The 26930-nt window shown below is 36.5% G+C and overlaps 13 protein-coding genes across 13 annotated transcripts; 7 read left to right on the top strand and 6 right to left on the bottom strand.

Moving 5' to 3' along the window:
* Positions 1 to 1635: 1635 nt before the first annotated feature.
* Positions 1636 to 2256, top strand: YPT1 (Rab family GTPase YPT1; the record flags this gene model as incomplete). Its single annotated transcript, XM_448767.1, has 1 exon — positions 1636 to 2256. One exon carries the CDS (start codon positions 1636 to 1638, stop codon positions 2254 to 2256), a length of 621 nt encoding a protein of 206 aa, XP_448767.1.
* A 1460-nt stretch (positions 2257 to 3716) lies between these two features.
* Positions 3717 to 5723, top strand: ACT1 (actin; the record flags this gene model as incomplete). The annotated part of the gene is made up of 2 exons (XM_448768.2): positions 3717 to 3726; positions 4606 to 5723. 2 exons carry the CDS (start codon positions 3717 to 3719, stop codon positions 5721 to 5723), a joined length of 1128 nt encoding a protein of 375 aa, XP_448768.2.
* A 540-nt stretch (positions 5724 to 6263) lies between these two features.
* On the bottom strand, positions 6264 to 7718 carry GVI51_K12551 (uncharacterized protein; the record flags this gene model as incomplete). The annotated part of the gene is made up of 1 exon (XM_448769.1): positions 6264 to 7718. The coding sequence occupies one exon, from the start codon at positions 7716 to 7718 to the stop codon at positions 6264 to 6266; it is 1455 nt and encodes a 484-aa protein (XP_448769.1).
* A 288-nt stretch (positions 7719 to 8006) lies between these two features.
* Positions 8007 to 9872, bottom strand: FET5 (ferroxidase FET5; the record flags this gene model as incomplete). Its single annotated transcript, XM_448770.1, has 1 exon — positions 8007 to 9872. The coding sequence occupies one exon, from the start codon at positions 9870 to 9872 to the stop codon at positions 8007 to 8009; it is 1866 nt and encodes a 621-aa protein (XP_448770.1).
* Positions 9873 to 11128: 1256 nt separating this feature from the next.
* LAM5 (Lam5p) lies at positions 11129 to 13255 on the top strand (the record flags this gene model as incomplete). Its single annotated transcript, XM_448771.1, has 1 exon — positions 11129 to 13255. One exon carries the CDS (start codon positions 11129 to 11131, stop codon positions 13253 to 13255), a length of 2127 nt encoding a protein of 708 aa, XP_448771.1.
* A 304-nt stretch (positions 13256 to 13559) lies between these two features.
* Positions 13560 to 14492, top strand: OTU1 (ubiquitin-specific protease OTU1; the record flags this gene model as incomplete). The annotated part of the gene is made up of 1 exon (XM_448772.1): positions 13560 to 14492. The coding sequence occupies one exon, from the start codon at positions 13560 to 13562 to the stop codon at positions 14490 to 14492; it is 933 nt and encodes a 310-aa protein (XP_448772.1).
* Positions 14493 to 14771: 279 nt separating this feature from the next.
* BUD20 (Bud20p) lies at positions 14772 to 15290 on the bottom strand (the record flags this gene model as incomplete). Its single annotated transcript, XM_448773.1, has 1 exon — positions 14772 to 15290. One exon carries the CDS (start codon positions 15288 to 15290, stop codon positions 14772 to 14774), a length of 519 nt encoding a protein of 172 aa, XP_448773.1.
* Positions 15291 to 16157: 867 nt separating this feature from the next.
* Positions 16158 to 16823, top strand: RPL10 (60S ribosomal protein uL16; the record flags this gene model as incomplete). The annotated part of the gene is made up of 1 exon (XM_448774.1): positions 16158 to 16823. One exon carries the CDS (start codon positions 16158 to 16160, stop codon positions 16821 to 16823), a length of 666 nt encoding a protein of 221 aa, XP_448774.1.
* Positions 16824 to 17890: 1067 nt separating this feature from the next.
* SEC53 (phosphomannomutase SEC53) lies at positions 17891 to 18658 on the top strand (the record flags this gene model as incomplete). The annotated part of the gene is made up of 1 exon (XM_448775.1): positions 17891 to 18658. The coding sequence occupies one exon, from the start codon at positions 17891 to 17893 to the stop codon at positions 18656 to 18658; it is 768 nt and encodes a 255-aa protein (XP_448775.1).
* Positions 18659 to 19071: 413 nt separating this feature from the next.
* Positions 19072 to 19689, bottom strand: FMP32 (Fmp32p; the record flags this gene model as incomplete). The annotated part of the gene is made up of 1 exon (XM_448776.1): positions 19072 to 19689. The coding sequence occupies one exon, from the start codon at positions 19687 to 19689 to the stop codon at positions 19072 to 19074; it is 618 nt and encodes a 205-aa protein (XP_448776.1).
* Positions 19690 to 20179: 490 nt separating this feature from the next.
* RGD2 (GTPase-activating protein RGD2) lies at positions 20180 to 22393 on the bottom strand (the record flags this gene model as incomplete). The annotated part of the gene is made up of 1 exon (XM_448777.1): positions 20180 to 22393. The coding sequence occupies one exon, from the start codon at positions 22391 to 22393 to the stop codon at positions 20180 to 20182; it is 2214 nt and encodes a 737-aa protein (XP_448777.1).
* An 859-nt stretch (positions 22394 to 23252) lies between these two features.
* EMP47 (Emp47p) lies at positions 23253 to 24539 on the top strand (the record flags this gene model as incomplete). The annotated part of the gene is made up of 1 exon (XM_448778.1): positions 23253 to 24539. The coding sequence occupies one exon, from the start codon at positions 23253 to 23255 to the stop codon at positions 24537 to 24539; it is 1287 nt and encodes a 428-aa protein (XP_448778.1).
* A 47-nt stretch (positions 24540 to 24586) lies between these two features.
* Positions 24587 to 26293, bottom strand: SWP82 (Swp82p; the record flags this gene model as incomplete). The annotated part of the gene is made up of 1 exon (XM_448779.1): positions 24587 to 26293. One exon carries the CDS (start codon positions 26291 to 26293, stop codon positions 24587 to 24589), a length of 1707 nt encoding a protein of 568 aa, XP_448779.1.
* Positions 26294 to 26930: the final 637 nt, after the last annotated feature.

Genomic DNA, 26930 nt, shown 5'->3' on the forward strand with positions numbered 1-26930 from the left:
AGCCATTTGGCCAGCGAGCGGGTGTATTTGAGTTTTGTAGATCTGGTTCTTGGAAGAGATAGTATATCCCCACCAATGATCCACAGTTAAACTGGTCACAACAGATGCTATATAGAGGAGGGGTATGCATTAGTCGAAAGACGTAGTATATCTACAAAACCTGGAAGACGTCGCTATTGCTGTAAGTAGGTGTTGTTGTATCTAGAATATCTATTGCAATATACTTGCTACAGTTACGTGTCATTCTTCCCGCCAAGACCTGGAGATATGGTGGATCAAAAGTGCTTAGTCGCAAATTCACTATGTTCTATATGAATTTCACCCACAGCAATATCCTCCACAAGTCCACATGTAGGAATAGAGCGCATAGAGACATGGAGTCCATACGAAGAAAGAAAGAGAGAGAGAGAGAGAGATCAATGGATCTATGATTTGCCCTTTATTCGTTTGTTTACATATTTACCCAAACAGGTAATACTTCTTTTGGGTAAATGGGGCCCTTTTTGTCGAGACAGTGAGGTATCAGGCGGTTCGTTGTGCGCTGTTTTCTTTGTGTCCCCGTTTTTGGGTTAGACAGAACCGCACATCTCTCTCCCTTTGCTTCTAAGCACATCTCATCATTTTTTACAGCAGTCGCGTGATATACACAAAAAAAAGCAGCTTTTCTGTGTATCGCCTCCCATGTATCCGGGTAAAGCGAGCCAGGAACACATCTTGAGGGTAGTGTCTTGCAGTTGGGAAGTGTACTTGTATATGTGCGTAGTTGATGATAACAACACTTACAAAACTATACTTAACTACGAAGAGTGGTCATCCAAGGGTTTGCTTTGCACGTTGATCTTCTCGTTTCCCACATACAGAAAACGCATAGCAGTGTCTTCGTTCAGAACTATTTGCTGTCCCCCCATGCCGATCCATCTCTCTCAGCTTTTCTTTCCCTCTTTCCCTCTTTTCCTTCTGTCAGCTGGGGTCCAAGGACATAAGTTGCACTTCTAAGAGTATTTTCTGCTCATTGAAATTCGCCTCTTTCACTTTGGGTCAATTATATATGGGTTTTTGGCTTTCCTCACAAAAATCACTGTATTGCCATCCTTTGGGAAAGCCATTTTCGATTTTTTTCCGTCAAAGCTGGGTTAGTGTAAGGTGAGTTAGAGTTCTCATATTCCATCTCATTTGTTATTTCATCAATTATCATAATGCCCTTTTCTGGGTCTGTGTAACCTTCTCTTTTGTATTATACGGTTTATTATTGACTTTTTAGTATATATTTTAAATATAATTCTTACTATACTGCTCGAGCGTTTTTCATTTTAAACTTTCTATAAGCATTTCTCTAACGCAAAAAGGAAAAACACTAAAAAAAATTTGAAAAGGAGAGATCATTTAAGATTACCTAGCAAAAACAACAGTGTACTGGAAAAGAGCGATATTTATTACTTTGAAATAGACTCAGTTGGTATTATACAAGGATTATATCTGGCCACTAATACACAACAAGAAAAAAGACTACACATATAATCGTTGCCTCCTCATTTTCGATTTAACCTATAGGTTCAAATAACAAAAGAGCAGAAAGAACAAAACAACTATCCCATTTGTTTTCAGAACCGGTAAGTACAATAATAACTAGACATAATGAACAGCGAATACGACTACTTGTTTAAATTGCTACTGATAGGTAATTCCGGTGTCGGTAAATCCTGTTTGCTACTGAGGTTTTCAGATGACACTTACACAAATGACTACATCTCTACCATTGGTGTGGATTTCAAGATTAAGACTGTCGAGTTGGATGGTAAGACCGTGAAGTTACAAATATGGGACACTGCGGGACAAGAACGTTTCAGAACTATCACATCATCATACTACCGTGGTTCCCATGGTATCATTATTGTATATGATGTCACAGATCAGGAGTCATTCAACGGTGTTAAGATGTGGTTGCAAGAAATTGACCGTTACGCCACATCTACCGTGCTAAAACTATTGGTCGGTAACAAATGTGATCTGGCTGATAAGCGTGTGGTTGAATATGATGTTGCCAAGGAGTTCGCTGAGGCTAATAAGATGCCTTTCTTGGAGACCAGTGCCTTGGACTCTACCAATGTCGAAGAAGCTTTCTTGACCATGGCTAGACAAATCAAGGAGAGCATGACACAACAAAACATGAACGAATCACAACAAAAGAAGAACGACAAAGGCAACGTGAACTTGAAGGGTCAAAGTTTGACACAATCTGGTAGTAGCTGTTGTTAAGTAATATGCTATGAAATGCAAAAGTTAAAACACTTTGGTAAAAGAAAATAAAGAACAGAGATATACAATAGGTAATTGCGCCATTTTTGTTTTTTATCAAATATCAACTAGATCATTACCAATAAACAACAATGCTATTCGATTACCTGAACTGGTAGCAATGAATGGCGTACATTTGCAATGCATGATGTGTTGTTTTTTTTCTCTCATTGTTTGGTTGTGCCTATTAACATTTGTTGTTGCAATTCCATAAACTGGTCTTCTGATTTTCCAGGGGGCCTCAATTTGTGTGTTTTTTACCTTTTTAATATAATACTATATCTTTTTTTTTTTCCTTATATTTCCCAACACCAATATATTATTCTATTATCTAATGCTTATATCCATATATAGTAATATTGTCAAGACAAAAAATTGTTAGTCAAAAACAGTACAGCGACTATAGTCCACTTCATATAAAAATCAATGTGATGTATATCGATGTTTTGTTAACTGCCTTAATATATTCACACTTCCACGCAAACGCTTACGTGAGAGATAACGATCCTGGCAGCAATCCGGCCACATACAAGGCCACCCACATAGTGGTATAGCAAAGTTATCATCTTCGACAGCATCACATGAACAGTACTCTCATTTCCCTCTCCTGCTTCTCTCCTACGGTGAAATCAACTTGCCAGCGCGTCAAATATTCTTTTTTTGATAGTAACAGCAAGCAATCAGAGTGTCCCCATCCACGTCCCCCTTGAACCCACCGTCCTCCTTCGAAGAGATAGGCCCACATATACACGTACGCAGCGATGTACACTAGCAAGGGGATGGAGGACCACATCTTTGAGGAAAAGCAAGTAAAGGAGCCGTACAAAGCAAGAACTGGATTTTAGCCTCCTTTTGGGTTGGGTAATCTCACAAAAGCACAAGCCCCAGTCAATACACCGCAGAAGTGTAGGAATCCCAGCTACCTTCCCATGAACTTTCCCACTTCTATAAGAAGGCCCGCAGCAAGAAACAGCTCACAAACGTTCACAACCAGTCGCAGTCGCACTAGCAGTAGCAGTAGCAGTAGCAGTTGAAAAGCGATTGCAAACTTCCAACTGCTAACTGAGAAGCCCTGGCCCTCTCCTCCCCCCCCCCCCCATAGTGAAATCCCAATAGTAAAATCCCATAGCGATCGTCCTTTTTTTTGGTGACGGGTTCTGATCCTCTGCCGGATTCTGCTCGAAGAAAAGAGAGGAGGGTGTTCCGTGTCTCTTGTGAGACTTCCCAGGCAAAAATGCTTTTTTGGTTGTTTTTCTTGTTTCTTTGTATTTAAGTAAATTTCTTTCCCAAGAGACAAGTTTAATTGATATATAACACTTTTTTAGTTGATTTTTTGGGCTTGTTATATTATTCTCAATATACTCTTTCTTTCACCCATTGGTACCAACACAAACAACAATCAAAACAACAAATATATAACAATGGATTCTGGTATGTTCGACTACTATGGATAGACAAGACTATAACTCCTATAATATAGGGCGTGTGGTCGCTGATAAACAATTTCTTCTACACACAACAAGGAGTTACCCAGTGTTGACTAGAGTATGGCCATAATCTAGTCAAATACTCTAGAGATGACTCTCGCTATTTCATTCAATTGCATTAATACTAACAATTTCTATTTTAAAATTTTAAACTACTTTCTACTGCATTGAACTTCATTTTGGTTTTTTCTACGGTTTTTCTTTTGATCTCCTTTTCTTATCTGTCCCTGCGTGTGTGAATAACCGCTGCGATACTCAATTGCTTTCATAACCATTTTCACAGGATCAATTGCTGAGACTATCCTCTCACCTCTCTATCGTTTCCCCCTTTGCCACATTAGCCTATGGCACGTACATTTTTTTTTCACCCTGTGCGAAGCGACAATTTTTTTTTTGGGAAAATCATGATAGGCGCGTGCGTGGGTTTCTAAGGGTGACGGCGATTATGAGTTAGGAGTGGTGGGCATTGGGATCATACATATAATGTAAAAGTGGCAACGGTTGATGAACAGGCACAACTACCTGCACAGATGCTACTATGGCCTAGGGCTTTGCGTTTCTCTACTTATTGAGATGCTTTTGTTTTAGGTGAGAAATCGAAAGCCATGGCTACAAAATAGGATCTACCTCTACAACATATGTAGTCCACTTCCATCAGTTATTGCCCGGTAATGGTGTTCACACATTGCAATTAGGTAAATGAAAGTCTTCCCCCAGCAGAAGGTAAGATCAACATTAGGAGAAGACCAAAGTAAAGAAGACCAAATGATTATAGTTCAGGGATAAAGAAGTGGTTTTTTTTTAAAAACCAGTATATGTACAGAAGTTGCTGCTTTAGTTATTGACAACGGTTCCGGTATGTGTAAGGCCGGTTTCGCCGGTGACGATGCTCCAAGAGCCGTCTTCCCTTCCATCGTCGGTAGACCAAGACACCAAGGTATCATGGTCGGTATGGGTCAAAAGGACTCTTACGTCGGTGACGAAGCTCAATCCAAGAGAGGTATTTTGACTTTGCGTTACCCAATCGAACACGGTATCGTTACCAACTGGGATGACATGGAAAAGATCTGGCATCACACTTTCTACAACGAATTGAGAGTCGCCCCAGAAGAACACCCAGTCTTGTTGACCGAGGCTCCAATGAACCCAAAGTCTAACAGAGAAAAGATGACTCAAATCATGTTCGAAACCTTCAACGTTCCAGCCTTCTACGTTTCCATTCAAGCTGTCTTGTCTCTATACTCCAGTGGTAGAACCACCGGTATTGTTTTGGACTCTGGTGACGGTGTTACCCACGTTGTTCCAATTTACGCCGGTTTCTCTTTGCCACACGCTATTTTGAGAATCGACCTTGCTGGTAGAGACTTGACTGACTACTTGATGAAGATCTTGAGTGAACGTGGTTACTCTTTCTCCACCACTGCTGAAAGAGAAATTGTTCGTGACATCAAGGAAAAGCTATGTTACGTCGCTTTGGACTTCGAACAAGAAATGCAAACCGCTGCTCAATCTTCCTCCATTGAAAAGTCCTACGAATTGCCAGATGGTCAAGTCATCACCATCGGTAACGAAAGATTCAGAGCTCCAGAAGCTTTGTTCCACCCATCTGTTCTAGGTCTAGAATCTGCTGGTATTGACCAAACTACTTACAACTCCATCATGAAGTGTGATGTTGATGTTCGTAAGGAATTGTACGGTAACATCGTCATGTCCGGTGGTACCACCATGTTCCCAGGTATTGCTGAAAGAATGCAAAAGGAAATTACCGCTTTGGCTCCATCTTCTATGAAGGTCAAGATCATTGCTCCACCAGAGAGAAAGTACTCTGTCTGGATCGGTGGTTCTATTCTAGCTTCTTTGACCACTTTCCAACAAATGTGGATCTCCAAGCAAGAATACGACGAAAGTGGTCCATCCATTGTTCACCACAAGTGTTTCTAAGCTGCTTAGAACTACGGAATGCGGGTTCGATCATAAGGGAAACAGTATTGGATTTGAAAGAATTATCAGGAAGTTGTGCAATGTTACTTCGAAGGAACATGTTTCTAATATTATAGCCTTTGATAATTTTGTATTAACTTCAATGATTTTAATAAAAAATTCTATTGTTTTCTTTTCCTTTCAGTAGAGTATAAATCTAGCCTCTTGGTGTATTTTTATATTCTATTAATTAATAGCCTTTTATGTTTTATTTTATTACTTTTCTTTATATTAATTATTACATTTGTTTATTAAACGAATGTGCTAATAATCTAATAGATAAAAAAATTATGACTTTTGAATTTATTAAATGAATTAAAGAAAAATGGGTTGTAAAATTTTGTAAATAGTGTCGTATTTATGTTTTTGAAGTAGAGCGTGTAAATACATAAACCTTGAACAACAAAATGCTTTTGATCTTATATAATAATTACTGTGTTTATTTGATGTGATATACTAAATATTGTTTATAGCTTATAAGGTCTTACAAGGTATTATAAACTATGAAACTGTTGTTTTGATGTCTTCTATACTATAGTCCTCATTATGGCAGTTTTTAATGGAATTGCGGTCCTTTTCTATCATAGTTTCTGGGAACAATAGCAGAACTGAAAAAGCCAGCAATAGAGTTATTGACCCAAATAATAAATATACACCCCATTTTAAATATTGCATCAGTAATGGTCCGGTCATAGTAATACAAAAATTCATCAGCCAGCCTATAGCCATGCATATCGGCAAACCTTTTGCCCTGGCACTGACAGGCAACAACTCACAAGTGTAAATCCAAGGAACGCAGGCAATGCTCAAGGCATATATACCTACAAAAAGAAAGCATAAGCATAAAATAAACAGCCCTGGAACTTTTGGCACTATCCATATTAGTGATTTATTTCCCTTAATAGGCTCTATCTCATGTCCTGTTGTTGACATTAATATTGCGATTGCAATCATTATTGTTGATAATAGCGCAGAACCTATAACAGTCATGAGTTTTCTTGGTACTACATCTAAATATAATAACGGAAAGCAGCTCAGTACTGCATTAATGAAATAAGGTACTGCAGACACCAAGAGTTTTGTTTCCTCTTTCAATCCTGCCATCTCACAGATATAGGTGATGTAATACAGAATAACATTAATGCCAGTAAATTGTACCAATACTTGCAATATTGTTCCCATTAATAATCTGTTTCTCGTTTTTAGCTTCAGAATCTCTCTGATACATAATATACGGCTTGTGCACTCGAATTCGAATATATCATCAATATTATCTGAGATATCAGCGGGATCATTCTCACTGTCTGAGTCATGCTTGACTTTCATGACATCGACTTTTTGAGATATTTGGGGGATTGTATTTCTTAGGAGGTAAACAGGTGATTCTGGGATCCAAAATGTTGCAATTATTACTGCTACTGCTGGAATGAATTCTAATCCCCAAGCAAGTCTGAATGCATAATGGCTCTTAAATGTATTTAATCCAACACAATAATAATGCATAGAAAATATTGAAAAAGTGTATCCCACTTGGACAAATGCCAATGTTCTCCCTCTAATATTACTAGGAAACACCTCGTTTATATAGTTAGTAATGTGAATGGAAAGCATTCCAATTGTTATACCTTTCAAAAACCTAGCAACTGCGATCATCCAAATTTCAAGCACAAAAATTCCAATAAAGCAACCAATTAGCCAAATAATAGTAGAAAGTCTAAATGAATATAATCTTGCGCAATTTTTTGCAAGACTAACATAAAATATACTTCCTATTAGGCCACCCAATGGGTTTGCGCCCATTAAGAGTCCTTGTTCAATTGGTGTCGGCGTCCCAAAATAGGACAAAAATTCATCTCCATTCAAAAAAACACCCAGAGAACTGAGGTCCATCCCCATTAAATAACCAACTAAAAACACAAATGCAGTGAGTTTAGGTATGCTATCGACTTTATGCATTCTTGTGAGATCTATGATTTTTTAATTTCTTAAACTCACAAATTAAGTCAGAATAAATGATAAACTAAATATTCATCAAACATCAACTCTATAAAAATCATGTCCCAAGTGCGTGTTTTATTCTATTGTTATAGTAATCATTCATTTTATGACTGTCAAATTTTGGACACAAAAATTATCTGACTATTAAAAAAGTAACCTATTCGGAATATGCAGTTAATATTATGAAATTATATATGCAAGATATAGAAAAATTTCTAATCGTAAAATTATATACAGTCCTTGTCATCAATGTTCTTCTAGACTGTATGAGATGCCATTAGAATCCAAAACACTTTTCAATGAATCAAATACAGCCTTATCATCTGGAATAACTTCAGAAAATCCATAATTAGAAATGCTGTATAAACCCCACAGCCCAACTAGAGTGCAAATGATAAAGGCAAAATACCCTTTAGCAGTGAAGCCATCGGGCAATGGCTTTGGCTGTCTTGGCAATCCACTCATGTCCAACCAATCTTCACTTTTTCCTGCAGCATTTCCAACATTTACCATGCCCGCAGCAGAACACACATCTTTATAATTTTGACTTAGTGTTTCACGTTCTTGTAAGATTAAAGGTGATTCAACAAACACAGCAGCTAGACCCTGTTCTAAATGCCAGTCTACATGACAGTGGAAGATCCATACACCGGGATTGTCAGCCCTAAAACGTAGAACTGCATGTCCATTAGGCTCCAATACAAGTGTATCCCTCATGATAGGATGTTTAGGAAAATCCATAAGAGGTGCCGACTCATTGTACCTGACAGTTTTTTGGTCTTGCTCACTTTCATCAAAGGTCTCATCAAGATGGAAACCGGGAGATTTTTGAACTATTTGGAAGTTATGACCATGAATATGGAATGGATGTTTACCAGTGTCATAGTTATTTAACACAATTTCAACTATTTCATTTTGTTCTAGCACAACAACATTTATATTGTCACCATAGATTCTGGGATCAGTCGCCAATTTTCCGGATGTCAGTGCTGTAGTTAATGTGGGGATTTTTGGAGAAACATAAGTAATGTTATTGAAGAATGCATACTTGACACCATCTCCTAGATTTTTCATCCTTACATCAAAAGTGATTTGTTTGTCATAAGACTCGAAAATATCAATATCTTCATAAGGCTCTAAATAAAATTCATTTGTTGCCTGTTCCAAGCTATCAAAAAAATACTCTTTGGCATCAGGCTTTGATTTGTCGTAAATAAGCTGATTTGTGACATTCAGTTGGAGATCAGGATCTATAACATCTAGCATTGTCTCATCCAAAAGTTGCATAAAAGCATAATTTCTCTTTGGGTTTTGTGTTTTTGCTTTTATCAGAACGCTCATTCTTTGGCCTGTGGCAATATATAGCATACTGGTGACATTCTTTTTGGTGTACACACCATCTACCTCTACTATAGTCATTTCATGATCCTCTATTGACAAGTATTGTGAAACAAACAGCCCCATATTGATAATTCTTAACAAATAGGTTTTGCCTGGTTCAAAATATAGCCTTCCACTGGCAGAGTTATTGAACAACAGCATCTGAGGAATAGGTTCCGCACCTGTAGGATTATAGCGAGATAGAAACGTGTCCTTTATCTCATAATAAGGCTTGTAATAAAGATCAGCGACAGATAGAGTCATTTCTTCGTCAAATTCATATGGGAAGTCGTCATCATGTATCACAAACGCTGCTCTAAAGCCATCACCATATTGAGAACCCTCATGAGCATGATACCAATAAGTACCTACCTGGTCAGCCACTGTGAAGTTATATAAGTAGGTTTGACCAGAGACTATTGGACACTGTGTGACCATAGAGGGTCCATCTCTTTGGATCTCGTTACCGTAACTTGTGTTGTGGGATAACCCATGGAAATGCAATGAAGTCTGCATGCCATCCTTGAAGCCATTAGTGAGGTATAACTCAACTCTATCGCCTTTCATTACGTGAATATCGGGCATTGGCCACTGCCCATTAAACCCAATCATTTTTTTGTGTGCACCGTTATCGAGCTTCACATCGACCCAGTCCACGGTAAAATGAAATGTATGGGTCTTGGCAGATGCCAAGCATCCAAATAACCAGAACAAGAGTGCTGAAAAAAGCATACTATCTCGATTCCTCATTCAAATAAGGCAACAGGAATATTTTTCAGCGTAGTCGACTTTTTGACAGGAATATGTTCTAAAGAAACCTGATATTTTCTAAAGTAGTCTCGATATAAATATTGGATTCTCAGTATCACGACAATCTGTGATTTATTTAGTGCACCAAAATTGAGAGCAATATTATTAAATAATTCTTTGAGTTTTAATGTATGATTTAAAAATAAAAATGAATACAGTTAGATTCACACAAAGAGAAAAATTGGGTGCTATAGTCAATTTTGCTGGCAGGGTTTATGGGGCACCCCAGAGTAATACGAGAGGCGAATTCACCAGAGACTAAGATGATCATCAGTTAAGGCACAAAAGATGCAGTGAATCTCAATAATTCCCGGAAGTTAAGTTTATTTTGGCAGGAAATAAAGAACAAGAAATGTCAAAAGTGATGGGATAAGTATACGTAGCCAGTGACTGGAAGGTAATTCTGGGGATTATACCAACGTTCATCACCCCCAAAACAGGTATTATGTGGTAAATAGAAGCAATATGGGCTATAAATGAGGTTAATGAATAAACTGTAGTGTTTGGAAGTGCGGTCTTGTAAAGCAGGTGAGTCTTTTCTAAATTTTCTTTTGACAACAGTATAGTGAATACCATGGCAGCAACTTTTGTCTTTGGGGCTGCAAATTAATATCTAAGAACAATCACTACAAAATATAGCACCAAAACATAAATTCCGTGATTTGGAAGGAAAAGCCTATTGTAACTGAAGAGTTACTTTAAGGAAGCTACAATGCCTAAGTTTTTATTATATGTAAAAGGTTAACAATATAGCTTTACAGTAATTGTACAATCCATAGCGCTCAAAAGATAAACGGTTTGAAGGCAAATTAAAGGCAAACGCAACTACGAACAGATGATCATTATCTAATTCGTACATTGATTTTTGAGTGATGATTTTAGGGGAATAGAAGCTCACTGAACCTTTTTGACACTTTTGCCAGCAATATAGATCATCGATAAACTCATAAAATATTTCAGTATCTATTATCAGAAATATGCATATTTAAATAGTTTTTCAACTATACGTTATTGATAAGACGTCCTACATAACAGCACTTCTATTTCCTTAGGCCTACACTTTTGCTATACGAGTTGAAAAAGGGTGGCTTACGATTGATGAGATATTTTTTTTTTGATTAGAAGATACCAAGTCTAGATAATACTAGGTTTCTTTGAATAGCTTAAAGAACATTATTATGTCAGATTCAGAGTTAAATGACTGGGAGCCTGTTGGTGGCAGTTCGGGCAATTTGTCTGCAAATAACAGTGAACCAGAAGCTATGCCGGATACTTTAGGACTTGGAATAGAAAAGGATAGTAAGATACTAGAACCACCATTTGTACCTAATCAAAGTAATAATAAAACTTCAGAACAACGCAGAACCTCTTCAATGTCAGATGATGAAGATATGAACATGAATAAGAATTTAAAAGAGTCTAAACTACTACCCAATGAAAGAGATTTTAGTGATCAGATCGCCTCAAAAGACATACAAAGAGAAATTTTAGAGCCAATTGATACTTCCTTAGATAGCAATAATGCCAAGATTGGATCCGAATGGGATGCTATAGATAAGAATTATACCGATGATGTGATCTCCAACTCAGAAGTTAAGACTCTTGACTCTGCTACAAATGAGACTGATAATGATGCACTCAAGGAAGAAAATACATCACCTTCAATGTTTATGAATAACATGCTTCAAGCTTTTTCATTGTCTTCTGGGTCAGCAAATAAAGACAACAGTAATCAATCAAGAGGAAGTTCCAATCCTAACTCCCCAAATATCATCTCACATAGAAGAAATCCATCACATACGAGGAAGAAATCCATAAAATCTAATTCAAATGTGCCACAATCACCATCTGTTTCTTCGCCTTTACAAAAGGTTGATCACACCAAAGAAAAAGGGGAGTTTGATTATGATCCGAATCTGTATGATAAGGATAAATATGAAGGAACACATTTTCATTACGCATCCTATGGTAGAAATGTAGATTTCCATAACATTTTTACGTCAATCCCGAAAGAGGACAGGCTACTTGATGAATTCAACTGTACCCTTAGCCGCGAGTTTATTTACCAAGGCACACTTTACGTGTCTGAGTCATACCTCTGCTTTAACTCGAAGATCTTAGGTTGGGTATCTAAGGTATTAATCTCTTTCCGAGAAATCACTTATATAGACAAGACTTCTTCAGTAGGAATATTCCCCAATGCCATCTCAATTGAAACCGAGCAAGGGAAAACACAATTCAACGGTTTTGTTTCCCGTGACCATGCGTTTGACTTAATTAAAGAAATATGGTCAAGAACTCTCTTAGCAAAGAATGATGAAGTAGAAGATAATCAATCTATTGATGAAAAATTAGCTGTTGTTAGTGAGAAGGAGAAGTCAATACCACCTTCATTGAACACCTCTTCAGGATCTAGTTCCTCTGTATCAATGTCAGATTATGTTCGGAAAATCGACAATATCGATGAAGTATTTTTTAAACTAAATGAAAGGGCGTCTCGAATTAGCTACTATGGACCCTACCTAATAACAAATGAAGCGAAGGCAACTAATCATGACCTAGAATACGAAACATTTCTTGCTGAGGTAAATCTCGATGCCCCACCTGGATTAGCCTTCCAGATTATGTTCAATGATCCAAAAGCCGAATTCTTATCTGAATATTTGAGTGCTCAAAAGGCTACAGAGGTATCTAATATCAGTAAGTTTGACCAAACTAATGATTTGGGGGAAAAAATGCGCAAGTACTCATACGTAAAACCTTTGGGGTTTCCAGTTGGTCCTAAATCAACTATATGCTATGCTGAAGATGTGATAAAAGCCTATGAACCTCGTAATTACATAGATATGATAACAACTACAAAAACTCCCAAAGTCCCAAGTGGTGGTAATTTCTCAACTAAGACTAGGTTTCTGTTTACCTGGCAATCAGAAAGAACCTGCAACTTGAGAATATCATACTGGATTGACTGGTCAGGAAGCAGTTGGATAAAAGGGATTATAGAATCTGGTTGCAAAACTGGACAAACTGATGCTATTGAGTTACTAATACCCTTAGCACAGAAGCATATATTCGAGAATACAGAAGTTTCAGAAATCTCTGATAATTTTGATCCTTATGCCATTGCCGAAATAGAAGAAGATAACGAATTAGAGGTTACGATTAAATTATTGACCAAGAAAATAGAAGCACTCACTGATAAAGTCGAGTTTATAGACAAAAATCGCCATTTTGAGGGCACTATCTCGATAGGATTATCAATTCTCATTATTATCTTACTATTGGCAAATTTGATTGTAAAATAATAATGTGACGACTTTATGACAAATGACAATTTTTTTACCCAACATAATATCAAACTATGCATGCTAATATATTGTCTGTAACACATGCTTCATTTTCACTAGTTGTATATAATATTGAATTAAGGAAACGTAGAATCTATAGTACTCATCGTCTTTCAGGATTGCCAGTAGCGCGAGTCCGAAACGAAAAATTAGGGAAATGCCATTGTGCTCGAAATATTTCAAGAATCAAATAAACTTCAAAAGGCACACAGTCTGTATAATTGAAGAATACGATACCACAAACATATTACCTTAATCAAATATGAGGTTAAAAGTGGTTGGTATTACAGGTGCTGACAAAGTAATTACAATTGGAAATGATAAGTTGCTGAAGGATTTGTTGGAGGTAATTGAAGTTACGGGTGACCAATGCAAAGGTATACGGTTTGGTTATCCACCTCAAAAAGTTGATATAACAGAAGAGAATCTAGGAAGAAACTTAGAAGAACTAGGATTAAGTACAGGGGAAAAGGTTACTTTGATCAGCGATATGCCAAAAGATGTGTCATCTAGTATAAGTGGCAAAAATAATTCACCTCCGGTTGAATTGAAGGGTAATCAAGTTAGAGTTGATGAAACTAATAATGAAATTCTACAAATTCATGAAGTACCTGACGATAATTCGTGTTTATTTCATTCAATTAGCTATACAAAACATCAAAAAATTTCATTAACACAGATACTACGAGAAATATGCGCCCAGGAAATTTTGAGCGACAAAGCCAAATACAATGCCGCCATACTGGATCAATCTAACGAAGATTACGCAAGATGGATACTACAAAAAGATGCTTGGGGTGGAGGTATAGAGATTGGTATTCTTTCTGATTATCTGAAAATCGCTATATATGTGCTTGATTTAGATACGCTAACAATAGGCAAGTTTAATGAAGAAAAATTCGATGATTTTGTCATAATTTCATTTAACGGTGTTCATTATGATGCCGTTGAACTATTATATCGTCAAACCAATGTTAGAAAAACTGTATTTAATTTGATATCGGAACCAGAGTTATGCGGCAATGTCTTGGAAAAGACTATTGAGCTTGGCAAAAAGCTAAGATCTAGTGGTTATAAATTCAATACCCGTAAGGACAAAATCAAATGTAATGTATGCAAGGCAGAATTTGTTGGAGAACGCGAAGTTGCTAGACATGCTGAATCATCGGGACACTATGACTTTGGCCAAGTGTGATGAGTCTACATAATTTAGAAATAGCCCTCCTTAGCCAACCTAAGTACACAACATATTGGTTATATGAATGCATTTCATGAAAAATAAACGTAGTAAATCCAATAGAAGTAAAAGTTATAGTATACAAGTATGCATATTAAAATCTAATTTCGGATCGATCCGAAATGAAATTTAATTAAAGTTCCATTTTTGTTATTTTTTTTTTGTTTAATTTAAAGTGAAATAAAAAGTAGTTATAAGTATCGCCATTTTTTAGCTACTTAGCAACTCCATACAAAATTATTGCTCCATTACAGCCTCAGTAGCAACTTCCACAGCGGTGGACGTTGTGGAAGGCTCAGTGGTCTCAGATTTCTTGTTGTTATCAGCCCATGGTAATGTAGGTTCTGTGGTTTCGATATTTTCGAGTGTTTGATCCAAATGCTCCTTCAGGAGGGTCTCGTTGGTTTCTTTCACCTGGTTATCGACATTCTTGAATTTCTCCACGCTGTTCAGGAACTTGTTCAAGTTAACACCAGCAGCAGCATCGGCAACCTCCTGCGTGTACGGTATCGACTTTAGCTCCTTCACTCTTCTTCTATGTATCTTACCTTTCAAATGTGTCTTCAAAGCGATACCAGTTTCGAAATACTTGGCACAGTGTATACAGTAGTGCTGACCTAGACCGGGCTTCGTCTCATCCAGCGGCTGGTTCAACAGCTGCTGTATCTTCTCCTGGGACTTCAACTCTTCATGGATCAGATCCAAATCCTTCGTTCTTCTCTTCGTCTTATACCTCTTAACACTATATCTACCCATACCTTTCACCTATTCGCAAAGTATTCTACCCTTCTTTACGGAATTAAACTTATTTATATATATATACAGATATATTTCTATCTATTATAAAGCAACACAATAGATAACGCAACAGTAGAATAACATAACTAAACGCTAAGCTAGTCATCCATAGTATTCCACCAGCTAAGCTCATCGCATCGCATCGCATCGCATCGCTAATTTACAATCCACCTTCCCCCCCCCCCCCCCAGGCAAAAGCGCAGAACACTACGCTTCGCAAAAACTTTCCAGAAAAATTTCCAAAAAAAAAAATTTTAAAAATTTTCAGAAAGTGAAAAAAATCACATGCATTAACGTCTTAAGGTATATGGTCATTTTACACACGATAACCACATGATAGTACGTACACTCGGACTAAAATGGTCATAGGCCACGTACACCTTACATACGCATATACGACCAACAGATAAGTCTGTCTCTTCGCCCCCCACGAAGTCTCTCTCTCTGTGTGTGCGTGTGTGTGTGTGTGTGCATCATACATAAACCATATCACCAGCTACGTGATTTTTATGTAATTCTCACGTACAGGCAGATGGGAAAGGAGAGAAGAGGACAGGAAACAAAAACTACCTCAGACAAACCCGCACAAAGGTGCGAAAGATGCAAAAGAAAATTTTTTTTTTCATTCTGCTTGTGCGTGAAAGGAAGAGAAAAAAATTTTTCCTTCCTCGCTCTTGGGCTTGCTAATTCCATCTGTTAGTATATAAAGCAATGAGCTGTTGAACAAGATAATTTTCTTTGCGCACTTGGTTATTTGTTTCTACCTATTGTGTTGTCTTATTTTCTTATATAGTAATAATAAACACTCTAATCAACTAATTCAAGATGGCTAGAAGACCAGCTAGATGTTACAGATACCAAAAGAACAAGCCTTACCCAAAGTCTAGATACAACAGAGCTGTTCCAGACTCCAAGATCAGAATCTATGACTTGGGTAAGAAGAAGGCCACTGTCGATGAGTTCCCATTGTGTGTCCACTTGGTCTCCAACGAATTGGAACAATTGTCCTCTGAAGCTTTGGAAGCCGCTCGTATCTGTGCTAACAAGTACATGACCAAGATCTCGGGTAGAGATTCTTTCCACTTGAGAGTCAGAGTCCACCCATTCCACGTCTTGAGAATCAACAAGATGTTGTCTTGTGCCGGTGCGGATAGATTGCAACAAGGTATGAGAGGTGCTTGGGGTAAGCCTCACGGTTTGGCCGCTCGTGTTGACATTGGTCAAATTATCTTCTCCGTCAGAACCAAGGACAACAACAAGGACGTCGTTGTTGAAGGTTTGAGAAGAGCTAGATACAAGTTCCCAGGTCAACAAAAGATCATCATGTCTAAGAAGTGGGGTTTCACCAACTTGGACAGAGCTGAATACGTCAAGAGAAGAGACGCCGGTGAAGTCAAGGACGACGGTGCTTTCGTCAAGTTCTTGTCCAAGAAGGGTTCTCTAGAAGAAAACTTCAGAGAGTTCCCAGACTACTTCACTGCTCAAGCTTAAACTCCTCTAAACTTTTACATCTGAAAAATAATATAGATATTTTATCTTTCTTTTTTTTTATATATATAAACTTACAGGAATCAATAAGCTAAGACAGTAGTCTTTTTTTTCAAGACAGAAGTACATTAATATTTCTTAGATAGTGCCCAGCAATCTGTTCTCTATATGACTTGTTGTACATGTAGACTTAGACATACGGGTTATCCTGCCAAAGATAATCCTCATTTCTAATTTCAAATTGTATGGAATATATATAATCATGTCAAAGTATATCAGTAGTGAGCCTCCCTACAGTACTGATTCTTTACTTACGAAAATATAAATAATATTGATACTTTGGAATTGCCCAGTATTAACTGGTTTGATGGCTTGCTATCGTTATCACTTTTTGGCGCAGTCCAAGAAGATGTACAGTAGCCGTCTTGAAATCGAATTGGATTTTCCTCTACTCGGTTAAAGACTGTGCCACAATGCTCATTTAATTAACAGTACAGTATTCACTAGTTTGTGTCTTGCTTCTCAAATATTGCTTTTTTTTGCACTTTCCTCTTCTTGACTCGATCGATACCTACTGGCAACCTAGAAATATCAAAATTATCCAAAAATAGGAAAAAACAGAAGAGAGCAGAAAGACAATATACACAAGCTTCTACAGAAATACAGTGCCTTCAATGCAATTGCAGAAGCAAAATTGTATCACATGAATCTTGGGCAACATACTACCATCCAGGTAATCAAGATAATTATTGTTTGGTGTCTCGATTGACAATGGGATGATAAGTGGAAATTTAGAAAAAGTCTGCATTTTAACGTGAAGAACTGAAAAAAAAAAAAACGAAAAAAAAATTCAGATTTTTCGTGTTACATTGACTTGTCGAGAAATGTTATCCATCAAATAATTTTCTTTTTATATATATTCCCGTGTTTATTTCATCACTGTTCGAGTTTTGGTTCTTTGCATTATATTTGTTTCTTAGTACTCTCTTGCAATTGTCTTTATTTAAGGCTCAGAAAACTGACAAAAAAGTTCTACAACTCACTCACCACACCTAAATAACACAATTGATATGTCTACTCCACAAGAATTTGCCTACAAGGAAAGACCAGATGTCTTGGTTCTTTTCGATGTCGATGGTACTTTGACTCCAGCTAGATTGACCGTCTCTGACAAAGTCAGAGATACTTTGGTCAAGTTGAGAAAGAAGGTCTGCATTGGTTTCGTTGGTGGTTCTGATTTGAGCAAGCAATTAGAACAATTAGGTCCAAACGTTCTAAATGAATTCGACTACGCTTTCTCTGAAAACGGTTTGACTGCTTACAGAATGGGTAAGCAATTGGCTTCCCAATCTTTCATCAACTGGATTGGTGAAGAAAAGTACAACAAGTTGGCTAAGTTCATCTTGGGTTACTTGGCTAACATTGACTTGCCAAAGAGAAGAGGTACTTTCCTAGAATTCAGAAACGGTATGATCAACGTTTCCCCAATTGGTAGAAACGCTTCTACTGAAGAAAGAAACGAATTCGAAAGATACGACAAGGAACACAACATCAGAGCCAAGTTCGTCGAAGCTTTGAAGAAGGAATTCCCAGACTACGGTTTGACTTACTCTATCGGTGGTCAAATCTCCTTCGATGTTTTCCCAACCGGTTGGGACAAGACCTACTGTCTACAACACGTTGAGAAGGACGGTTTTAAGGAAATCCACTTCTTCGGTGACAAGACTCAAGTTGGTGGTAACGATTATGAAATCTTCGTTGACCCAAGAACTATTGGTCACTCTGTTCAAACTCCAGATGACACTGTCAAGATTTTGAACGAAATCTTCAACTTATAATTTTAATACATCGATCAATCATTTCTACTATTCATTTATCTTTGATGATTCTCATGCCTTGTGATCATTTATTCCCTCATAGTGATGGCATCACGGTTTTTATATTTCCTACTTTCAATACTTTATTTCCATCATTTGTTTAATTAATTGATATTTTGTTGTGGTAAATATTTCATTATATACTATGGATACACTAAATGTACAAAACGTACCTAATACTTAATTACCATACTACAAAAAAACTGAAAATAAAAACAAAAGACAACAAACAGTTCTGCAATTATGTATAATTGATGCCAGAAGTTTAATTTGTGAGGCAATTATTTTAAAATAGATGTTAATTAAAACCACTATGCATCTAGCAAAGAATATTATTTATTATATAGGTAATGTGATTAATTTCTGTTTTTATCCTATGACAGAAGCCTCACATATGCTAAGATTAGTGCAAATGTACCAGTGCAGACACCAATTAGCCACTGCATCACTTGGGTTTTAACCGAGTCAATCTGCATTTTGATATTATTTACTTCTTGATCAATTCTTGTATCAATTTCTTTTATCTGTAGTTCATAATGGCTATTCTCTTCCCTTATCCTACCCTTCTCCAACGATAAATCAAGCTTGAAGCCGGCATTGGCCTTTGTAATTTCTTCTCGAAGCTTATTTCTTAGTTTTTCTAAGTCGTTACGAACACCTTCATATTCATTTTGAAGATTATGAAACTCGCTTCTATCTGCACTTAGAAGTTGATCTCTAAGTTTAGCGAAGTCTACTCTCTGTTGGTAGGCTAGCTGAGTAAGTTTTTCACGCATAGCCAAATCCTTAGAGACATGTTCAACACCATCTCTAACTGCATCAACCATCAACTCAACTATCATTGACGCCTGCGCTTCAGTAAAGGCATTTTTGTCGGTCAATATTTGTTTATATTTGTGAGTATTAGAAACATGAATAGGCTTAAAACTGTTAAATAACGGTGACAATGTGTGAAAGTGCCTACGCACACCTAGCCCAATGTACCTATTCATCTTCAGTAAAAAGTTGCCTGAATAGGATATCTGCTTGAACTGAAATTAGTTTCCAGAAATATTTCGTAATCACTAAGGCAACAATAAAAAATTACAGATACCAAAAGTCAATACAGTTGCAACCTCTGTAAAGTTGCTCTTCTATCTTTATTATTTATCATTTGCGCCTGATTAGTGATGAACCTTTTTCGTATTTCGTATTTCTATTGCTCTTTTCTATATGAATAAAAGAAAAGTCACATGATCAAGGTTATATGAATAAGGGAAGCACCTTAGTGAATGTCAATGTAGCAAAGCAAATTCCTATTACTTTAGAATGTTTTCTATTTCAATGGTAAGCTATGCTTCTTCAGTCTTCTCACTATTCGAGTGAATTATAAAAGTTTTGCCCTATTTTCTACATATTTATTTAAAGCAACAACCCTTATTAATAGAAAAATGGTGCAATGTTCATCAATGACTATCAACAGTTAGTACTATGCTGTAAGCCCTATTTACTATGCGATTTTAAATCCTTCTTAGATCCTTGCCTCTTAAGATTTGAAAAGATATGCTCTTTATTTGTTAGAAGGTCATAAAAAATTTTGTAGCCCAAGTCATTGTCTTCAACCGTACTTGCTTGAATTATACAGGAGGCAAATTCCTGAGATATAGAATCGGTAAAAGTTGAAGCAATATCCTCTTTATTATCCCCCATTTTTAAGATCATTATTAATCTGTGAAAATGCGTTGCTATGGAATCCAAGGTTGCCAAATGAGTCTTCGAAAGTGAAGAAAGAATAGTAAATAAGCCAGTAATTCTCTTGTGTTTGTTTTCATCGACTTGCAATTCATTGTCACAATTCTCATTGTCACCGCTTTTATCCATATCCAGGGGAAATTGTATATACAATTCGCTAAGCACTTCAGATAAATCTTTGGGAATTAAAGGCTGAGGTAGTTCTAATAAATATAGCTTAACTATACTGGCAACGGTACTAGCTTCAACATCATTAACCTTTAATAGTTCTAGAATTTCTTTCTCATCAGAAAATTGTCTCTTATTTAGCAAACTACGAAGTTGATGTGTGGAATTCAATTTAACAGGTGAAATCCACGTCAACGTTCGGATTTTATCATTTATCATATCTGGATATACTGAATCCATATACGTCAACACAGCAGATATAATCAAAGGCACAACCTTTTTATCGAGCCTACATCTAGTTTCTAAGTCAATACCAAAATTTTGGAAACTTCCTGGGTTATAGTAATTATTGTACGTAATAGCTCTTGGATGAAAAACACCGGTATGATAATTTGTTAGTAATGCCAGCATATCAGCAGATGGGTCTATCGAATCTTCAAAGTCCAATAGCTTCTCAGATGATAATTTCAGGCTTGTTATTTTGTTGCCCATAGTCGAACAGAAATCTAACGTTGCTTTCTTTATAGCTTTTAATCTATCTGATTCACACTTTTCCATAAATGACAAGTGATCTATGACTAACTCCTCTACAGAACACCGCAATGAGTCCATTTTGAACGCTTCTTTATAATATTTATTATCAGCATCTTCCATTTCCTTCAAGAGTTTAAAGAAAATGCGTTCTTTTTCATTGACATTAGGGGACCCATTAGTTTCATTAGACACAGCACGTTGCGAGATCTTTGTTGTCATATCTTGAAGGTATGTGGATACGTTATTTTCAAAGTCTTTAGTAAGAGAGCTTGACAAAACATTATTGCTTCCATCACTGTATGATAGTCGAGCATACTTGTATGCGTACGGTTTCCACTGATACTGAAATTTCTTAGAGTTCACAAATGTAGTCCCTACACCATTACAATACTTGATGAAACCTAAATTCAGGAGCTCTTGTCCAAATGCCTCTGCCTCATCAAGATCTTTTATCGAAAGAGCAGTCTTTAGAAAATCTGTGATTTCTCTACCACTATTAGTATTATTAAGGGTATAATTAATTAAAGGAACACGAAATTCAGACTTTGGCAGATCTTTCAGCAACGCTATTATAATTTCCCTTGTGGATTTGTGATCCAACTCAAGCGTATTCAGCTTAATAAAAATTTGATTATCCTTTTCCTTTTCTCTATCACTTATGTATTTTTTTTGAATTTTTAGAGCCCGCATGGCGGCGGCAAGCTCCTCATCATTAAAGTTTTCATTTTTAAAATCCTCCAATGCCCTACATTTGCTGAAGTAGTCATTCTCCAATTTCTTTACGTATATTCTAGATTTCTTAAAATTCTTTACATTTTTACTCAGTAGTGATTCTGAAAATTTGACTCTCTCTCTATGTTCTGTGCACCATTTACTGAACGGTTGTAAAACCATTGTTTCAATATTCGATGCGATCATGATATGCTGCTTTCCCTCTACTACCATCTGGTCTAACATACCACTAAGAGCCACAACTGTAGTAGGCTCCCATCGACCTTTCTTATTATCTGAGTGTGATTCATCGCTTTTATCGCCTGTATTTGGATCTTCAGTGGAGTTGGAATGCATAACAGTATCAAGTCCATCGATATTCGTTCTAATACCAGCTAGTTGCTTACCATAACCGACTTCATATTGCATCCGGGAAGCAAACATCTGTATATATAAATCACATTGATCACAACCATGGTAAAGTCTAGAAAATAGTACATCTAAACCACTTTGTAGATCGTCCGACCAAAAAGTATCTATGAAAGAAGGCATGCTTGAACTTCTGAGGCCTTTAATTTTTATATCAATTGCTCCACTTAGCTGATAAAGCCAACACCAACCTCGCACTTATTTATCAATGGAATGCAGAGCTAGTAAGCTACTTCTTATTTTAAATAGTTGAGTAAAGCCTTGGTTCTTTTTTATTCCAGAAGAACACTTTCCAATATCAGACTCGATTCAATCCTCTTGAAACATCTGATATCTATCAATGGTATGAAGGACCCCATACGCTACTGTTTTATAAATAGATTAGATAATTTCAGATGCCATATTGCATCAGCCTACTAAAAATGGGCATCGCGATCGCAATTACGTTTTCCATCACAAAAAAGGGACCACCAGAAGAGAACAGAGTTGTCACCATCGAAGGTGAATTTTAACTTGATGTTTCGATGAAAATCCGTTTTTTGACAAAATTTCAAGGAAAGTTGTCGGCACAAAGGGGATGTTGACAATACTTTGAGCTGCATTTCATTAAAGATCAAATTCCGTTCTTCAAATCGAAGGAATATAGCTTTTTTTACCAATAAACATTGACTGCCATATAGGATATCGGATAACCAGACACTTATCTCTGTATAACTGTCTATTTCTTTGCTATTCGACTAATACAGTGAATCCTGTGTGTGGGATCATTTCAATTAATTCAAAGGGTAACCTATCATAGAGCCTTCATATTTACGTATCAAAAATTGAAATATTGTGGAGAAGATCTGATATATTATTCCTCCAATAGAATAATTACGATAACCAATTGTACTATACAGTAACGATTTCCAATTTACGATTTCCATCTTTTCCCCCACTGGCATATTTATGAAATTATCACCCGGTTAAAAGTCAAGTATAAATGTTTTGCTTACAACTGTTATACCTTTACATACTTATAACTGGCGTCTATGGTCATGTTATAAACAAATCTGGAGATGAAACTACCCTTAGAAGGGATATCTCGTTATTAGATTTAGTAAAAGCAAGCAAGCTGCCGGCACAATGGAACGCTTTGGAGTCGGCACGACTAGTGGAAGGCAGAGTTGTATTAACGCCAAAGACTAATACAAAGGGCTCTATTTGGTTACAGGACCCGTTTCCTATCAAAGACGCTTTCACCGTTGAATGGACTTTCAGAAGCATAAATTTCAGCGGAAAATCGAAGGGAGGAATGTCATTTTGGGTTTTAGATGACACCACCCAGCTAGACGACAAACTTTATGGAGGTCCAAACAAGTTTTCTGGTTTGCAAATTTTAATAGATAACTTCAGCAATTATGGTCCTAGTGTACGTGGTATTTTGAATGATGGCAGCCAGGAGTTTAAGCAAGAAGACATCTATTCCAATGCGTTTGCCTCATGCTTAATGGGATACCAAGATTCTGCTGTTCCATTCACAATGAGATTATCATATAGCCCGAAGGAGAACCATTTGCTTAAGTTACAGATTGATAACCAAGTATGTTTTCAAACAAGAAACATCTTGCTACCACAAAAGAATTTCAGGATCGGTACAAGTGCTAATAACGCAGGTACCGAGGAATCCTTTGAGCTATTGAGAATAAAACTGTATGACGATATTTTAGAAAAAGCTCTTGAACCAAATATGAAAGCTATGCCTCAGCCAAAGACTGTACAAAAAATAATTAACAAAGATACAGGAGCACAAACAATGAAAGAAAAAGATATTTTTGATACCAAAAAGTCAGATGTCAGTGTTCTTGACATCTATAAGAAAATCGATCAACTAGAAGGCAAAATAATTGGTAATGATGTCTCCACTTTATTAACCTCAGTAGATAATGCGATTGAGGGACAAAGAAAGATGAATAAACATTTAGATGAATTACTTACTCAACTAAAGCTGTTTGCGCATTTTGAGAACAAAGATCTTCTTACAAAAGATGATACTATCATCCCTGACAATTATAAGGAATTTCTAAACATGAATGATAAATTGGGTGAACTATTGAAAGAACAAGAATCAATCAGAATGGAGCATAGAAAAAATCATGGTGAAATAACATCTACTGATGTACTGAATAAGCTATTTTTATGGATGCTTCCTCTGATTGGTGTGATTCTGTTGACTGCATATCATACTTATAAGATTCAACAAGAGATCTCCAAAACTAAATTATTGTAATTCATACAAAAGCTGTATATACGCATATAATTAATTTATAACTGTCATCATTGTTCCTCTAAACTAGGTCCTGGTGGAGGCAAAACATATGGCGGGAACAGACCGCTAATATTACAATTACCATGAAAATTAGCATTAGCGATTCTCTTGGTGGTATAGATCTCGTCCGTATTTGTAGCTTCATTGAATATTTGTTTAGTACTTGTTCTTTGTATAATTTCTGGTAGTCCACGATCAAAGAATGATTCAACCTGGCCACTTTTTAGACCTATTGGTATACCCATTTTGTATTGCCAATACTTTAACCATTTCTGTTTTCTTATTTTTCTTACCTTTTGAATACCTGTGTTGAAAAAAACAGCGTCATGAAAATGTTCAAGTTCTTTAATTTCATTTGGAGTAAGCATTGCTAATCTGTTCAGTATTTTGGATTTATTATAAAATGGTAACCCTCTGCCAGAAAATTTCACTTCACCCGAGCCCGTTCTATCTATGAGCGGGAGAGATTCAAATTTCCAACCATCAATATTTAAAGAAGAATTAGAAGTGGTTATTTCAGCTGTTGAATTTAAAGCTTCCTGCTCTTCTGATCTTTTTACTTTAATAGAATTAACATTATTATCCAAAATACTACTCAACATTCTCCTTAGTGGTTTATTGACAGGAGCACTTGGGATAGGAGATTGTGAATGGCTCTGGCTTTGAAAATTATTGCTGATTGGACCATTCTCTGAAACTGATGCAGATGTTTCATTAGATTGTTCATTTCTTAGTTTTTCATGCTCACCAATTGGGATATCCAAAGCATTCAACTGCGTTGCCTGTAAAAAAGAATTTTTGCTATGATATCTTGGGACCTTAAACTGAGCACTTAATTCCAAGGATCCGCTGATATTCTGACCCGGAATTAACGGTGGTTGTTGGTCTCCAATTTCATTTAATTTTTCGTAATCCTCCTTTATATCAGATTGCGGATGCTCTGTTATTGTTGAATAAGGCTGCTCAAAATGCAACCACCAATTCTGCCCTTCCTGACTTGTAGGTTTTTGTTTTGTTTCCTTTATTTTCGATACTCCAGGATTTAGTAACTTTAATATATTCAATTGCTTTTTAGAGAGTTTGAACACTCTATGATGGGAATTAAAGCCTTGAATTTTCGCCTCATTTTCCCAGTAATCATCATTAACTCGCTGCCCAGAAGCTACAACGGCGGCACCAAATTTAATAAACGCCGACCTTGCAGATACAAACTTTATTTTATGCTTTTGAGATTCAGAATTATTAACAGATTCTAGAAGCCCAACTTCTTTCAAGAAACTTGCTTCATCATCTGATGTTATCTGCGGAAAAAGTTCTTTATTTTCGCGTAGAAATTCGTCTTCATCAATCATGCTATCAACAGATAAAGTCTTCATCAGGTCAGTTACAAGAACAAAATATACTGGATGCCGACTCTCAAGAGTAAATACATTGAATAAATAATGTCTTCCTATTAGTAATCCATCGTACCTAACCTTTTTCTCTCCATGTTGATCTTGCTTTAGCATTTTATATGAATAGGTGTGCTCTTCAATTTCTCGTCCTGGCTCACAGTAATTTGGTATTTTGATAGATTTATTCGGTACTTCATCAGGAGAACCTGCCAAAAGATCCTTTTCATTTAATATTTGAGCTGTTCTTTTTATTAAAGTACGTTCATGTTCATGCAAAAGTATCTCTCCCACACGGAACACAGCGTTGCGAGAAGCAGACATATTACTCAACCTAATACTTCACTACTTCCAAATTTTGCAGTTACCCTGTAGTTAAAATAACTCACTTTTATTGTCAGAGTGGTCTATTTGTTACCAATAATCGCGTTGCAAAATAGAACTAAATCAGGCCGTGAAGCAATTTTTTTATAGTACAAATAAAACGAATATAACGTTGAGCCAAGTGTATAAAAGTATGGTAGAGATTGCAAAATGAATATTTCACAGCACAACAGAGTCCGAATATTATTAATACTATTGTTGTAATCTTTCTTATTTGCTAAGACGTGCGTTCAGTTATCCAAGCCAACTAGTCTCAATATAGTCGAATTAATCTTGTTTATTATAGAATATGTATTTGCGACGCATGCAATCTATTCTGCGACTATTAGTATACCCCTCTTTTAGACTTTACCAACACATAAGACTATTACATAAATGATAGTATCATTTAGGTAGAGCCTTTTGAAAGTTCTTTGGCTCTTCTGCTAAATAGAACAATAACAACTAAATTAATACATCGTCTTAAATTACATAAATAATGTCATATAGTTTATGGGATTAAAGGAAAAAAGCAAACCATTTTTTAATAGGATTCAAAAAGAATAATCACAATGCTATAAGAGAAGTATCTCCAGCA

Source organism: Nakaseomyces glabratus, chromosome K, assembly GCF_010111755.1.
Source record: "Nakaseomyces glabratus chromosome K, complete sequence".
Classification (NCBI taxonomy): domain Eukaryota; kingdom Fungi; phylum Ascomycota; class Saccharomycetes; order Saccharomycetales; family Saccharomycetaceae; genus Nakaseomyces; species Nakaseomyces glabratus.